At 39.8% G+C, this 15,811-nt stretch overlaps 2 protein-coding genes across 5 annotated transcripts in view; one reads left to right on the plus strand and one right to left on the minus strand.

Moving 5' to 3' along the window:
• Positions 1-1,832, plus strand: part of PARP14 (poly(ADP-ribose) polymerase family member 14) — a 44,374-nt gene extending 42,542 nt beyond the window's left edge. Inside the window, exon 17 of the mRNA XM_033131932.1 lies at positions 12-1,832. Within this exon, the coding sequence (XP_032987823.1) occupies positions 12-301 (290 nt within the window). The 3' untranslated portion in view covers positions 302-1,832. The remainder of the gene's footprint in view (positions 1-11) is intronic.
• Positions 1,833-1,930: 98 nt separating this feature from the next.
• HSPBAP1 (HSPB1 associated protein 1) overlaps positions 1,931-15,811 on the minus strand; it is a 41,569-nt gene continuing 27,688 nt past the window's right edge. The window contains exons 5-9 of one of the 4 annotated variants that reach the window (XM_033121532.1): positions 15,145-15,281; positions 12,011-12,182; positions 9,422-9,505; positions 4,713-4,906; positions 1,931-4,597 (exon numbers count right to left, since the gene is read on the minus strand). In XM_033121532.1, coding sequence (XP_032977423.1) covers positions 4,138-4,597; positions 4,713-4,906; positions 9,422-9,505; positions 12,011-12,182; positions 15,145-15,281 — 1,047 coding nt within the window. In that variant the 3' untranslated portion in view covers positions 1,931-4,137. Of the gene's footprint in view, positions 4,672-4,712; positions 4,907-9,421; positions 9,506-12,010; positions 12,183-15,144; positions 15,282-15,811 lie in introns of all 4 variants that reach the window. The other 3 variants (XM_033121538.1, XM_033121558.1, XM_033121548.1) reach the window with 3 other exon arrangements.

Here is a 15,811-nt window from a genome sequence, read left to right on the forward strand (position 1 = left end):
TCTCTTCACAGCTGTGGCATATGGAAAGGGAACCTATTTTGCAGTTCATGCCAGTTATTCTGCCAATAATACGTACTCCAAACCAGATGTAAATGGAAAAAAGCATATGTATTATGTGCGAGTGCTTACTGGAGTCTACACAAATGGAAATTCATCATTAGTTGAGCCTCCTCTAAAGAACCCTCAAAATTCAGCTGACCGGTATGACAGTGTCACAGATCACATGCAAAATCCAAGTTTATTTGTGATATTTTATGACTACCATTCTTACCCAGAGTATCTCATTACTTTTAAACAATAACGTTTTGGTATCCTTCACAGATGACATTATTCATCTATACCTATCTAGTTGTAAAACAAGTTTTAGATTTTTTTTCTCTTAACAGCTTTTTCTAAGATCAAAGGATCCTTGCCACTGACATCAGACTTTCTTCAGCTTCTCTTTCATAACTGGAATGAACCTATCGTGAAAGCAATAAATTTGAGAATTTAAATCCAATAACTTAGTTACAATTGTGTGTCCACAATCACGAACATCAAATCTGTAGAAGAATAGAACAGGTTTATATTTTCAGGAAGGAGAGAGTAATACTAATCTTAAAAGCAAAGGGCACAGCTCTGCAATTGCAGCTGCCCCTGACGGAGATAGCTGGTGTCACGTCTGGATGCCGTATTGCTGTGGGAGCACAGTATTATTAAGTGGGTGGGACTGCTATTTTTCCTGGGATCAGGGAGGGTGTCTGGCTCATTTTTTTAATCCCTGAAGTCTGTACCTGATGTACAATGGATACTCCAGAAATGTTTCATAAACCAATTAAGAATGAGAAAAGCCTAGTCAGACTCTTACCCAAATAGGAACCATTTCTGCAACATCCTTGACTTATTGTCACTTTGCCTCAAATTGAACAGATTCCATGACAGGGAACTTTGTTTTTCATGAATCAGCCCATGACATACGGGACAGTTGCAGTCAGGGCTCTGGGACTGCAGTGCAGCTATGCCCTGCGCAGCCCAGGAACCGTGGCCTGGCGTGTGGTCTGTGGGAACAGTGTCCCCTGGACCTGTGCAGCGCAGCCGCCCTGCTCCAACTGGTCCTTTGTATGTTGGACCCAAATTTGCCTTCTTGTAACTCCTACTCATTGGTCTTAGTTTTTTCCAGTGAAAACAGTGGGGCAATTAATGCCTGCTACATCTTCAGTGTGAAACCCTTCCACTATGTGAAGATTAAATGAATTCTAAGGTTATTAAATGGCATATTTTCCCTGGCAACCTAGCTTTTGATGATTTTAAAGGTACCTAAATAAACCAAAAGAATTAAACATATTGCTAATTTGCTACTCAGTACTTATCAGATGGTCAAGGGAAGTTTCTTCTTCAACTTTCCCAGGTAAATTTCAGATTCAGACATATTGATTGAGCACTTAGCTTGTATCAGATAGTACAATAAGTAGAAGGTTTCACATACAGTATTCATTTTATTCCCCCAAACAATCCTGTGAGGTAAGAATTTTAAACATACTGGGTCAGAGCCATTCTAACATGGTTCCCCATTTTAAAGCTGAGGAATCTGATGCTGAGAGTGCAAGGAAATTCCTCACCTGGGGTCACCTAGGTAATAGCCCTCAGAGACAGCAACTGAATCTTGGTCCCTGTGTCATCAAGCCCTTTGTTCTTCCCACTACAGACCATGGCGCTAGATTGACGTTACCGATTCAGGAACATCTCAGAGAATCTGTGAATAACCCTTAAAGCTCCTTGGTTTTTTCCTTCTGGCTTTGATTTCTGTTATAGAAACTGATACCATGTTTCCCCGAAAATAAGACCTAGCTAGATCATCAGCTCTAACGTGTCTTTTGGAGCAAAAATTAATAGAAGACCCCGTATTATATTATTATCATATTATTGTATTATATAAGACCACGTCTTATATTAAAATAAGATGCAGTCATATTAATTTTTGTTCCAAAAGACACATTAGAGCTAGGTCTTACTTTTGGGGAAACACGGTATAAACATGAATGTAATCAAGGCTGTTTCTAAAACATTTTTGTGGGTCCTTAAAAGCTCATGGGCCCCAGCCACTGTGCCTACTGTATAGGTCGGCCCTGATACCTGGATACTGTGACTTTAGGTAACGCTGAGCTTGTATTCTTTAATCCCTCTGGCCTCTACAGGATCAGTGTGTTTAGTTAATAGTTGATTTCACTCACTCAGGCATGCTCATCTGAGAAATGCAGGATGAAACGGGGCTCAGTTACCTGTGGCTGACAGCCTCCCCCTTTCACTATCTTCTCTCACTCTCGCACTCTTCTTTTGCAGGTAGCCAGGATCTCTTGCTGTGTCATAATCTCTCTATATATATAAAATGAGGAAATTTTCTCTCATCACGTTTCCATTCATACCAATGTCTTAACTTTCCAGGGCTCTGCAAGTCAAAAACTATAACCTCTAGCTGACTTAAATGCTTTGCCTCGGAACAACTTTCAAACTTTTCTGACCCTAACCTACTCTAAGAAATACATTTTATATCAGGTTCAATACACACACAGATATAACTGAAGTTTTGTGAAATACATTTACCCTGAAAAAATACTTTTCCTGGAAAGTTTCACATAATATTTAAATTTACTATTGAATTCACTCAAATTGTTTCATTTTGAAATAAATGCTGGTCTCACCCACTAAACTGATTTTGTGACTCACTAATGGGTCACAACCTGCAACTTGAAAAACAGTGGTCAAAGGAGTAACAAACATAAAAAATACAACATCTGAAGACAAAGATATGTCTATTTCTGCAATAGGGATATACTTACTAAGGGTAACAGACAGCTTACCCTTGGTCACAGCATACTCTGCCCCAGTGTATTTGATGGAGTATTATTACCAACAAGGTCTCCTTTTTAAAATAATCCACTCCGTCGAATATTTAATGAGCACCTACCATATGCTGGGCACTGATCTAGGCTCTGCAAATACAGCAATAATACAACAAAGTCCAGACCCTCATGCAGTGACATTTTGGTTGGGGGAGGTAGAAACGATCAGAGAAATAGATATAGTGGTCAGGTGGTGGTAAGTGCTACAGAAGGGATTCTTCCAGACCCTTCTTTTCCTGGGCATGTTCACATAATAACACCTCCCTCCCTCCGTTTCCCAGAAGGCACATACTTTCTTTGGATTGATAACCCCAGTCTGAAGACTGAGAAAGATGGGGCCATTGGTCAGTTCATCTTAAAAGGTGACTTTGTGTATCTTTTCTATTATGTATTTGTTTCATGAATGGTTACTCAGAGATCAATATGCTTTTTTAATTTCTAAATTCTTACTTAGTCAGTAATGGTAGCAATTATCATCAGACCTTGCAAAAGTAATCAGAGTGGGATCAACTTCACCAAACCAAGCTTTTAGTCAGTTTCAGGAGTCAGTAGCATCCAGTCCTTTTTTATTCTCAGGATTGGTGTTCCTGGGTGTCCCAGTTCCTCTCATAAGACGTCCTTGTACTGGACCCCCACTTACTTTTCTCCCGATTGGTACCCTTCTCTGGATGCAGGGGTTATCCAGTGAGAATTCTGCAGGTGTTAGAAGTGTGATCCCTTCAAATCAAAGCTAGAATTCACCCAATGGATGCATTAGGCCGGGGATTGCCAAATTTTTTCTGTAAGGCAATAGTGAATATTTTCATCTTTGTGTGCCATATAGTCTCTGTCACTACTCAGCTCTGCCACTGTAACCCTAAAGCCACCATAGACAATATGTAAACAAATAGCATGGCTGTGACCCAGTAAAACTTTACTTATAAAAACAGACAGCTGGCTAACCCCTGCTGAGGCTGATGGAGAGATTACTTCCTGTTGAGAACACTTAGGGCTTACATTTGAGGTAGGCTAAAGAGATGGGATGGCAGAAGAAAAGAAAAGCACCGAGAGAAGGTCTAACAAATAACAAAGAGCCAGTTTGGCCAAAAAGCAATGTGCATGCAAGAAGGTGGAAAGAGATTGAAATCTAACTAGGTAAGAATAAGTACATTTACAAGCATGTGAAAATTGACTTTTTCCTATTTCATCTTTTATTTAAACACCATACTGTTTAAAAATACTTTAAAAATATTGTTTAAAAAGTCATTTTGTATTACAATTACAAACTTCTTCCTTGTATCAAAAGTTGTGCCACTATCTTGGTTACTTGGGGATTCACCAAGCAGTCCAGCACGTCATCTGTAGAAATGAATGTTTGAGAAGGGGCCGCAGCATGATTTGAAGCAATCTGTTCCACAGTTGCATTCTCACTTTTACTCATCCTTCGTTGCCTCTTGGTACAATGCAATTTTCCAAAGTGTTCTCCACCTTTGCCAACAAAGTCTTTATCATCATTTTCAAATATGCCTCCCCTTTCTGAGGGTGGTTTTTCAGAACTTGGTAGCACAGGAAGCAGGTCAGGGCCAAACGGGCCTGCTGCCTCCTGTTTTAGTGTTTCCAAGGTTAAGTTCTGGCTACCTGTTTGTTCCACCTCCATAAGGTGGTGAACATTTAATTCGTCCTTTTTCATGTCCTCTCCATTTGTTTTGAGTTCTTGGGTTTCTACCACCTTAGATGTTCTGGAATGATCATAAAAGGCAGAAATAGCTCCGTTTAAGTAGCGACAATTGACTTCATGGGATGTTTCTTCAACCTAAGAAAAAACAACCCTTTAGAATGGTTATATGCACTTACATAAATTGGGAAACAAATGTTCTGGCCAGGGTTGATTTATCACAGGAAGCTAACTGCCATGATGAAAACCAGAAGTGGCCCACCTCAGTTGGGTTTAACCAAGCTCTGGTATTGTGTGGATCCTCGGCACTTTTCAGGGCACACACAAGCATGCGGGTGATTGCCTCTTCTACCCGGGCTTGATGGTCCTCTTCCTAAATTGAGATAAAAAACAACAATAACATTGCTTTCATTTGTCTCTGTCCCCTGGCTTAAAACAGAGTAGGATTTCTCTTAATTGTGTTCTGTTCTCTCATTAATATAAGCTTTGTTACAGAAGGAATTTGTTGTTGACAGACCACAATTTTTATGTATTCACTGTCATGTGCCATCTAGAAGAGCTGTAGAATATTTCAGTAATGAAATTTAAGTATGTATCTGGTCTGTAAGACACAGGCCATAAGTATGAAGCACGCTATGATGTTTTTCCAACCTTTTCCATTCTCTAACATGTTTAAAGTTAAAAAAAAAAAAAAAGTATAACATACAGAGGAATAATCCCTAGCAAGTCTGAAAAGCTAATTGTTTGAGGAGTGGGAGAAAATTAAAAACAAAAAACATGCTTAGCCACAAGAATGAAATAGCTAAACATGTAACTATGTTTTCTAAGATACAGTAAGTATAAACTATAGCATTACTGATAAATTACATTAGCATCAACAACTTCTGCTCATCAAAAGAAACCATAGAAGAAAAAAACAAACAGATGTCTGTAACATGTATAATTGATATGAGATTAATATCTAGAACATATAAAGAATCTATAGCCATCAATAAGACAACGGACCCAATTTTTTAAAATGGTCAAAAGACATGAGGACAACTATTTTTTAAAAAAGCAATCATATGATGAATAAACATAAAAGTATGTTAAACCTCATTAATAATAAGGGAAATGTAAATTGAGAAACCCACAAAATTGGCAAAAAAGGGTCTGATAATTCCAAGTGGTGGAAAAATGTGCACTGACAGACAGAAATCTCATACACTGATGATGGGAGTGCAAACTCATAGATGCGTTTGGAAAACATACTGGCGTTATCTTGTAAACTTGAGTATTGTATACCCTCCAGGCCAGCATTTGCACTCTGAGATATATACATACCCTCTAGAGAAACACTTGAACATTTATTTGTACAAGAATATTCTATTTATAAAAGTAAAAAAAAAAAATCGGAAACAACCCAATTATCCATCAATAGAACAATGAACCAACAAATTGTGGTACATTTACACAAGAGGACATTATACCACATTGAAATGAATGAACAGCTACATGTGACAACACAGATGAATCTTAGAAACGTAGTATTAAATTAAAAAAGCAAATCCCCATGATGAGACACCACTTCACACTAGGATGGCTATAATTAAAAGACAGATAACAGCAAGTGTTCGTGAGGATGTGGAGAAATCAGAATCTCCATATATTGCTGGTGGGAATGTAAATGGTGCAGCTGCTTTGGGAAATAGCCTGGCATTTCCTCAAAAGGTTAAACACAGAGCTATCATAAGTGATGGTTAATTTTATGAGTCAACTTGATTAGGTTATGGTGCCCAGTTGTTTGGTCAAGCAAAGATGTTACCAAGAAGATGTTTATAGATGTGATTAAAATTTATAATTGGTTGACTTTAAGTAAAGTCTTGTATCTAATAAATATGCTACATACATATATAGATGTACACACACACACACAAAATATATGTATATTTTAAGAAAGGAAAAAACTATAAAATTGTAATACAATGAATGACGCTAGCATTCATTTAATTAACGCCATCTTTTGAGTGAATGTCATACTCTGCTACTGTAATTCAACTTCGAAAATTAATACATAGATAACATCTCTTAAAATGTGTACATTTTTTTGGCACCCCAGTATATATAAAACACATAATAAAGAAAAATTATGAGAGTGAGAGGAAAGCCTTTAAAACTAACAAAAGTATTTTCTAAAAACTGTTTGGAAAAAATACTGATAAAATAAATACATTTCAAAACTAAAAGAATAAGGAGGTAAAATGGATGAAAAAGGCACCATCGAGAAGAACTAACAACATACTTTATTCCCTAGAATATAATAGGACAGAATCTACATTTCTTTAAACTGAGAAACTGAGAAGGGATGAATGCTACACCATCTGAACAGAACTATTGTGTACTTTTCCCCCAAATTTGTGACAGGAATACCATGGCCTGGAGTTAGTTTGAACTATACGAAGATGGTAGATAAGCTTTAAGACCTAAGGGCTTTTGGGGGCTCAATTTGCCAACAAGAAGGAATTATGGTCCTGTATTTGAAGAGGCAATGATAGACAGAGGAAGATATAATTACTGAACTCCTATTTTGCACTCTAGTTTTTCAAGAAAGAATAAGTGGTCTTCAAACTGTGATGTATTCTGAAAGAAGTTACAATACCAATCCTTTGGAAAATTCTAGGAGACAACTAAATAGATGGAATACAACAAGCTTTTAAAAAGACCAGGGTGACGGCTTTCAAGCTCTTGAGGCCATGTAAATCCAAATCTAAATAAAATATGAACAAACAGTATTCTACAGTACACTAAAAAATAACACATTACAACCAAGTGGAATTTGTTCCAGAAATTAAGGATGGATCAATATTAGGAAAGCCATTGATATAATTTACTACAATACCAGATATTTACTAATGAGGAATATTATTTGATCATCTCCATTGATGCTTAAAAGGCATTCAACAAAATTCAACACTTTTTCCTGAGTTAAAAAAAAGGTAATGAAATAGGCATTGAGAGATACTTAACATGATAAAATATATACACAACTCTGCCCCAAATCCAGCATTTTATTTAAAGAGAAATCACTAGAGGAATTCCCTCTAAAGTCAGAAAAAGACAAGGATGCCCATTTTCTCCACGAATATTTCTTATTGAACTGGTTATTACGCAAATCAACATGATCAAAACTAACAGAGATGACTAAAGTACAGGATTTAGGTTTAAAGAGCCAGTTTTACAGGTTCAGGATGGAGGACTATCTGACACGGCAGCTGATCATGTGAACAAAAAAACAAACCTGGGTATTTTAGAGCTGAATATGGACCCAAAGTGAGATAAGATGACTAAAACAGCTAATGTAATATTACAAGCAGCTCTGAAGAAATTTAAGACCTAAGTCCTGTGAGGTAGGAATCTTACACGCCACCAAATAAGGCCCCCTGGTATTCAGCATTAGATGCTATACATTAAGTGGGCTATTCTTGACATAATAGCTCTTCCCTACGCCTCATAGCAATTTCTATTGTTAAACACTTCCCCTGTGCCAGGTGCTGTGTTAGATGCTTATATCTGTTTTGCCCAATTAAAGCCTCACAACCACACTATTGAAGTGGATGCAATTATAATTCTTGTTCTACAAGTGAGAAACTTTAGCCTTGATGAGATTAAGTAACCACCTAGGTTAAACGGCTAACAAAGGTAAAGACCTATAACTTAAATCTGCCTAATTCCCAAGTCTACGACCAAAATGGTGAAGCGTCTGAAAAGAAAGCCACATAAAAAACATCTTTCAAGAAACCAGAGGTTTTGAGCCTGGAAAAGAAAAGATTAAGGGGACACATGGTATCTTCAAATATTCAAAAGAGAAAAAAATTCTGTATAGTTTCTGAAATAACTGGTATGGTTACAAGCAGGCAGATGGCAGCCCCACTGTTTAACAACAGAATGGGCTCCCCTGGGAGGAGAAGCATCTGTCAGGGCTACTGTAGACGTGATTGGTACCGGGAGTGGAAGTGGACTCCATGGACTCTACCTTGACAATTGTTCCCACTCCAAATCTGCGTGCTTCAAGCAGGACTTCAGTGAGCCTACTAATCTCTCGTCATACCTCTCACCTTAATTCCTCAGGGTTACAAATCTTTCCTAAACTCACACACTACAGCTTCTTGTAACGTTACTCCTTTATGTTCCACCTATGCCAAAGTCCTTACCATTACCAGAGGGTAAGAAGAACCTGACTGGGGGAGGGTGCAACTGCCAAAGAGGAGATGCAATCAGGCTTTGAGTAGAGATCACAGATGCAATCAAAGCCTCTTGTTAACGAGAGCACAGGTGCAGTCAAAACCGCTGGTTAAAGACAGCACAGATGCAATTAAGGCCTTGGGTGGAAGAGACAGGCTTGCTCCGTAATGGGCAGCTATTTTAATAGCATATTGGAGGGAAAAAGCCTCTGGCAGAAACAGAATGATTAAAACTAAAACCCTAGCACTGAAAGACTCTGCTTTGAGAAAGTGTATAAGCCAGGCCTGAGAATTTTACTATTAATTAGAGAACCCTGAACCGAGAAGCAGACGTGTCCTGCCCAGATGGTGTGGGATGGGCCTGGCAACGTGGGACACACATGGCAGATCAGCCGGGCCCAACCCAATTCTAACAACACTGGTCAAAGGAGAGGATCCCGCATGACAACATCAGTGCCCACTGCATGTCCTTAAAGGAAAGAGAACAGCGCATCGCCAAAAATCCTATTACCAACCTACACTTCCATCAACACAGCATGGAATACATAAACTATAGCATATCAAAACACAGTAACACTGGAGTTTTAGTTATATTAATCACCAAATTTTACAGACAGGCTCTGTGTATCTTGAAAGTAGGGATTACATTTATTTTTTTAAAAAAGTACCAGCTCAATCCATGAGTTTATACTGACAGTGACAGGATCAGTGCATTCTACGTAATGCCACCAGTGTCTGGGAACAAACAGAACCTGAAAAGCAAACAAAAAAGGGTTAGGAGAAGAACAGGACATTTTATTTCTATGTAAGAATCAAACCCAAATTGAAGCTGCTAGGGGGTTAAAAATGTACTTATAGTAATATTGCTGTAGGAAACAGAAACAAGAAAACCCCACAATCTTTTTATTAACAAGTTGCAGCATCTCTAGTCTCTACTCTCGTGAATCCTGGACCTCTTCTGTCTGCATCTAAATCTTTGTAAAGGATTCTGTGATTCTAATTTTTCTTCTTTTCCATTGCGAAATAGTTGCATGCATTCTGAGAAAGGACATAGGTGAAAATATAGGACCTAATTTCTGTCTTAAAGTCTAAAATCTGGCCAATGAAGAAATAATACAGAGAAAGGTAGCCTTGTCTAAGTGGTAAATCAGAGGGGTGGACATTGGTACAAGAGAACTTCAGAGGTGGGAGAAGCAGCCATGAACGAGGGCGGTCAGGGGCAACCTGGAGGGAGGAAGTGTGATTTGAGCCAGGGCTAGTAGAGAATTTAGACAGAGAAAAACATGAGGACATGCCAGGAGGGAGAAGTGGCACAGGCAAAGGAGGTGGGACTGCTGAGGGACAGTGAGTAGTGCAGTCTTACTGCTGCAAAAGGAGTAACGAGAGATAAGGGGGCAGAATTAGTTAGGTTAGGGTCTGTGGAGGGCTCCGAATTCAGAATAAGGAATCTGGATTTTATCCTGTAGGCACTAGGAGCCGCTGAGAAATTTTGAGTAGGGGTATGGCTAAAATAGTGACATTATGGGAAATCCTGGAAAGGACAGGAGATCCTTGCAATGGTCCAATAATTAGATGTTAAGATCTAAATAGAAGGTGTAGTAAACAAAAGCACTGGTCAGAGTCAAGAGGACTGCATTTGTCCAGGCTCAGGATGAGACTTCCTATTGAGGGCTGAGCAGAGCAGATGGAGATAACCTGAAGCTTTTGCGCTTCATATTTAGGAAACTGGTGACACTTGCTATGGACAAGGTAGAGCTGGGAGATGAGAAGAGAGATCTTTGAGTACAACTGGGCACTAAAAACGACCATTGGATTTATCATTAGGAGGTCATGAATGTCCTATCCAGAGTATAAACAAGTGCTGGGAGAGAGAACCAGCTTGTGGTGGATTACGGAACGAGGAGGATGTAATGAGGAAAACTGATACAATAAACAAATGCTCAGTCAAATTTGGCTATTAAAACTGGAAAAGAAAATGAATTAGCAACCACCTCACACCTACTAGAATGTTAATAATAAAAAGAAGAAGAAGAAGAAGAAAGGGAAATAACAAGTATGGTGAGGACATGGTGAAATTTGGAATCCTCATACATTGCTGATGGAAAGGTGAAATGGGGCAGCTGCTGTAGAAGTTTGGCAATTCCCCAAAAAGTTAAACACAGAGTTACTATATGACCGGCAATCACACTCCTAGGTATATATACCCAAGATAACTGAAAACATATGTTCATACAAAAACTTGTACACAAGTGTTCATAGCGGCATTATTCATAAAAGCCCAAAAGTGGAAACAATCCAAATGTCCATCAACCGATTAAAGGATAAACAAAATGTATCTCCATACAATGGACTATATTAAGCCATAAAAAGGAATGAAGTTCTGATAACATTGTACAACATGGAAGAACTCTGAAAACATTATGCTGTGTGAAAGAAGCCAGTCACAAAAGCTCGTAAGTTGTATGACTGCACTTACATGAAATGTGCAGAACAGGTAAATCTGTACAGAAAAAAAACAGATGAGTGGTTGTCAGGGGCTGGGGGCGGTCAGGTGGTGGGGTGTAACTACTAATAATAGGTTGAGGCAACATGTCTAGTAAAATTCAGTTGGCCTACTCGAGTGTGAAGGAAGCAGGAAAGAAGCCAGCGAGAAGGGAGCAAAGGAGGGAAAACAGGCAGGGGAGAGGGATAATTGAGGGACTAAAATCTCCGTAAGAGGCAAAGAAAACCTTTCAAATTGTTAATAAAACATCAGACAGCAAATGTCAGTGTTGTAAAGGTGACTTTCCCCACTGGGCAGCCGCACTATACAGAAGCAGTACCATACCTTTGGAAATGTTTCAGAGACAGTTGCAAAAGCAACAGCCAGCCATTCCTGCTTCCAAGCAAGTCATTCTCAGTTCATCTTGCGTCTTGTTGGCCCAGCCGGTGCTTAAGTACCAGGCCTTGACACTTTCTCTTAACCTGAATAAAAATGACTGCGTTTTCTTCCTCCAATCCATTCTCCTCTTTACCAGGAGGTGGAGCTATGTTCCCTCCTCCCGTTTTTCTACCGCCTGAGAAGCAGAGAAGAGTGTGTGAAGCCTGTAGGTGGGGAAGCCACCTTCCAACAGCAGAGCACCAGGGAAGGAAACCATTCTCATTTGTATTGCGGAGGTGGGGGAAGAGAGAGTCACGTGGCACAATGACTGAGAGAAGTTATAGCTACGGTGTCCTCTGACACCAGAGGTCATCAAGGTTTTAAAGCCCCCATTTACCTGTCCTGGGCTCAGCGTAACCACATGTCTTCGAGCTTTCTGGAACTGAGGAAAACGTTTTAAATCAGGATTGACAGCATTGACTTTACTGAACACGCTAGATTCTTCATAAGGGATTCTAGTTGGATAAAGGAAAGGAGTATCTTCAGGAGGAAAGAGATGCCATCTTTTCCTAATTAAAAAAACAAACAAACAAATTAATACTCTGAACTGGAGACAAAACATGCAAGAAAGCAGCAGCTAAGGGTCAGTGGTCTTCTGGCCCACCTCTCCCCTGCTGGAAGCTGGTGGAGGTAGGGCAGGAACTGGTGAGTATCTCATCATGCCCCTTTGCTGGGACAGGATCTAGTTCGGAAGACCATTTTTTCTCATCTCAAAACAAAGTGGTCATAAATTGTTTCTATCCCCTGATTCTAGAGCTACACAGAATCACCCCCAGCCTTTCAAATATTTGTATTCTGAAGTTATCCAGGGCAACCACCAAATAGTTTCCAGATTTCTTCCTGTTTTGTTTGAGTTGTAAATTCCTTAAGTTACACACTTGTTAAGTTAATCCATTCAGGGAGAGAAATGCACAAATAATGCCACCCAACTAAAAAGTAGTACAATATGGGAATGTTCAAAAAGAGAAAACTATAAAATATTTCAAGTCACTTAAAACATTTTTGAAAAATGGAGGTGATAAATTTTAACTTATAAAACACCAGATACTTCAAGCTAATAGAGGTTGGGCATCGGAGGCAAAGAAGAAAGAAGTGTGAAAAGGGGAGAGATACAGACAGAAATACACAGATGGGGAAGCAAAGAGAAAGATGGAAAAAAACCTCTAGCTCTGAGAAAAGCTCCAAAGCCCCCTAATGACCCTGTGCAGATATAGTGAGGCTATTAGGTCCTTTCAGAATTAGGAAGCAGTTCGCTGCTATTTTCAAACGAAGAAGTATATATTAAAGTCTTATTTTGCCTTAGAGATAATCCAGTGTACCTATGACTAGTTTAGGAGAATTTTCAGCATTTAGTACGCTTAGAATGTTAGAGTTAGAAGGACCCTTAAGAGAGATCATCAGTCTAATTTCACTTCAAAGTAGAGGAAGAGGGACCCAGTACTTGCTCGGGTCATTCACTGAGCTAGTGGTTAGTTGTGAAACCAGGACTAGGTCACAGATCTCCTGACCTCTCCAGGTCCCAGCTCCTACCTCTGCACCATAGCTGTGTTTCCCAAAGGAAGAGCCACAAAGATAACCATCCCATACAATCTGCTTTGCTTGGCTTAAAATGTAATATATATGCATCCTTCTTTTGTTAATCAGAAAACTCAGCCAATCATCATGTCATCCCCTGCTCAAAAAAACCTCTGATGGTTCTGCAGGCTGAAAGAACAGAGAATAAGCAGTATTCGCCTGGGAGTCAAAGACTCAGGCTCCAACCTGCCTTTCTGGCCTAATCCCTCTGTCTCCAACACACAAGTTACACTGGACCACTCACAGGGTGCTCTGTATGCCCCGTCCATCCGCAGGGCTCTGCTCAAGCTGGTTCCTCTGCCCCTCCTGTCTGTGTCTTTTGAACACTCACCCATCCTTCAAAGGCCATCACAAAAGGCACGTCCTCTCTGAAATCTTCCCTAATCTTTCCAATAGGAACGTTCTCTCTTCTACTGTTCTGTTCCACAGCTATGTGAAACCTTCCTCAAGAGTATGTGCATTCTGCCTTGTATCACAGCTCTCTGTGGGCTTGCCTGCGCTCTAACTGTAAACTCTGAGGGCAGAGAGGCATCTCACTCACATCTGTTTCTGCTGTAACACATGGTACCTGCACAGCAGGACACTCAATGAATATTTACTGAATAGTTATTTATTACTCCAGAGCTATATAAGGCCAGAAGATAGGCTCTATTACAAAGTTAAAATAAATCTACGTTAATTTTATAACATTGGAAAGAACCTAGGTATTTTTGGTAACGTTTTTCCAACCTGAATTTCTTTGGCTTATTTCCCAATTCAGAACACATGGAAAGTGGCTACTTAAAATGATGCTCTCTCTTACCAAGTTTAAGGTTAGTCTATTAGCTTCACAAGGGCAAGGACCATGTCACTTGATTTACTGTTGCATCCAGTGTGTAGGACTGCACCCAAGATTTTCTAGGCCTTTTAATAAAGACTTGATGATTACAAGAGTGGACTACCTTCTACAATTTTATAGTTTTTCAAAGTAGTTCACATGTGAAATCTATTCACATACTTTCTCACTGTTTCTCTTGGATCCACTCATAATCCTTTCATGTCTAAAGGGTCTGAGAACTTGGACATGGTCATTTCTGGTTTTCCCTCTGTGCTGTCCTATAAATGTCCTGACAGGCCAGGAGAGGAGACTGATGTATCATTAATTTGGGGAAACTAAGACTGCACGTACAACCGCCGGAGTACATCCTCCAACTGGGAGAAACACTTAAACCCTCACAGAACTCCTAGAACTAGGGACTATCAAAAGTATTACCTGGCTTAGCTCTTTTACCTCTTAGGGTTCACAGATAGATGGAGGTAGTAAAAAAAGATACTGCATTGTGTCCATGAGTAGGTACAAAATAAAATTTTGAGGCCACAAATACCCTCTGGTCCAGCAGTTCTCAGACCAGGCTCCCTGGCATCCCCTCAGGGGCCTGGGGGCAGCAGCGAAGCCTCTTGCTTTCAACAAACTGCTCTGCTCTTAGTTATTTAGGTTTGAAGAAACGGTGTTCCTGCTTTTAAATAAAAGTGTAAAAACACAAATGCAGGCTTTTCTGTAAAAGAACAAAGCAGAGAGCTGTCTAGCTGAACTGGGAGTGGAATCCTCAAGTTCTAGGATTAGCTTTCAGGAGGCAATGCTGAACATGGCTAAGAAACACTGATGGAAACCACCATGTAACTGTTCTCCTCACGTCACAGAGGAGGAAACTGAACTGGAGGTCAGGAGATCTGCCCTGGTCATAAGGCAGGCTGACAGGATAGAGCTGGGATGAAACCTTGGGGTCCTGCCGCCTACGCAGCACTCATTCCTCTTCCTGCGCAACACACAGTCTCTCTCTCTCTCTCTCTCTCTCTCTCTCTCTCTCTCTCTCTCTCTCTCTCTCTTTCTCTCTCTCTCATACTCATGTGTATTACCTTCCTTGTACCTGGAATACTAAGTTGCAACCATAGGAGTCCAGATGACAGGGGGTATGGGCCCCCAGGGAGCCGATCCACAATGTACTTTCCCGTCCATTTCTTCCAGGAAACCCGAAGTCAGACCATATCACATCCTATTTTGAAAATAAAGTTACAGTCCATCAAGAGCCAACCAACTCCTCTATATGGCAGTGTTGCACAGTTTCACTTGCACATCTTGTTTTTGGCTTTTCAAATACTCTCTTACAAAAATGCCATAGATGGAGGAGGTTAGGTTTCCAGGGCAGTGTAAGAAATCTTTTTAACCAATAATATGTCTGAATTACCTCACTAATAGTAGCTATTCAACAAATACTTACTGACGATCCACAACATGCCAGACACTGTTCTAGAAGCTTCTGACAAATCCATGAACAAAACAGACAAAAATGCTCACCCAAATGAAGCTTACATTTTAAAGGGTAGAGACAGACAATAAACAATCGACGTAATTATGCAGACATCTAGGGTGTTTCAGGCAATGGGAACAGTGACTGCATTGGAAATAGTATTTTAATATCGCTGACGTTCAACTCAGGAAGCCAGAAAGCCATATTCCTTCTACGCAATGCAGGTATGTCTGGGCATAAATAATGTATGAACTTTATGCACTTCATATGACCAC

Source organism: Rhinolophus ferrumequinum, chromosome 2, assembly GCF_004115265.2.
Source record: "Rhinolophus ferrumequinum isolate MPI-CBG mRhiFer1 chromosome 2, mRhiFer1_v1.p, whole genome shotgun sequence".
In the NCBI taxonomy this organism is placed as follows: Eukaryota; Metazoa; Chordata; class Mammalia; order Chiroptera; family Rhinolophidae; genus Rhinolophus; species Rhinolophus ferrumequinum.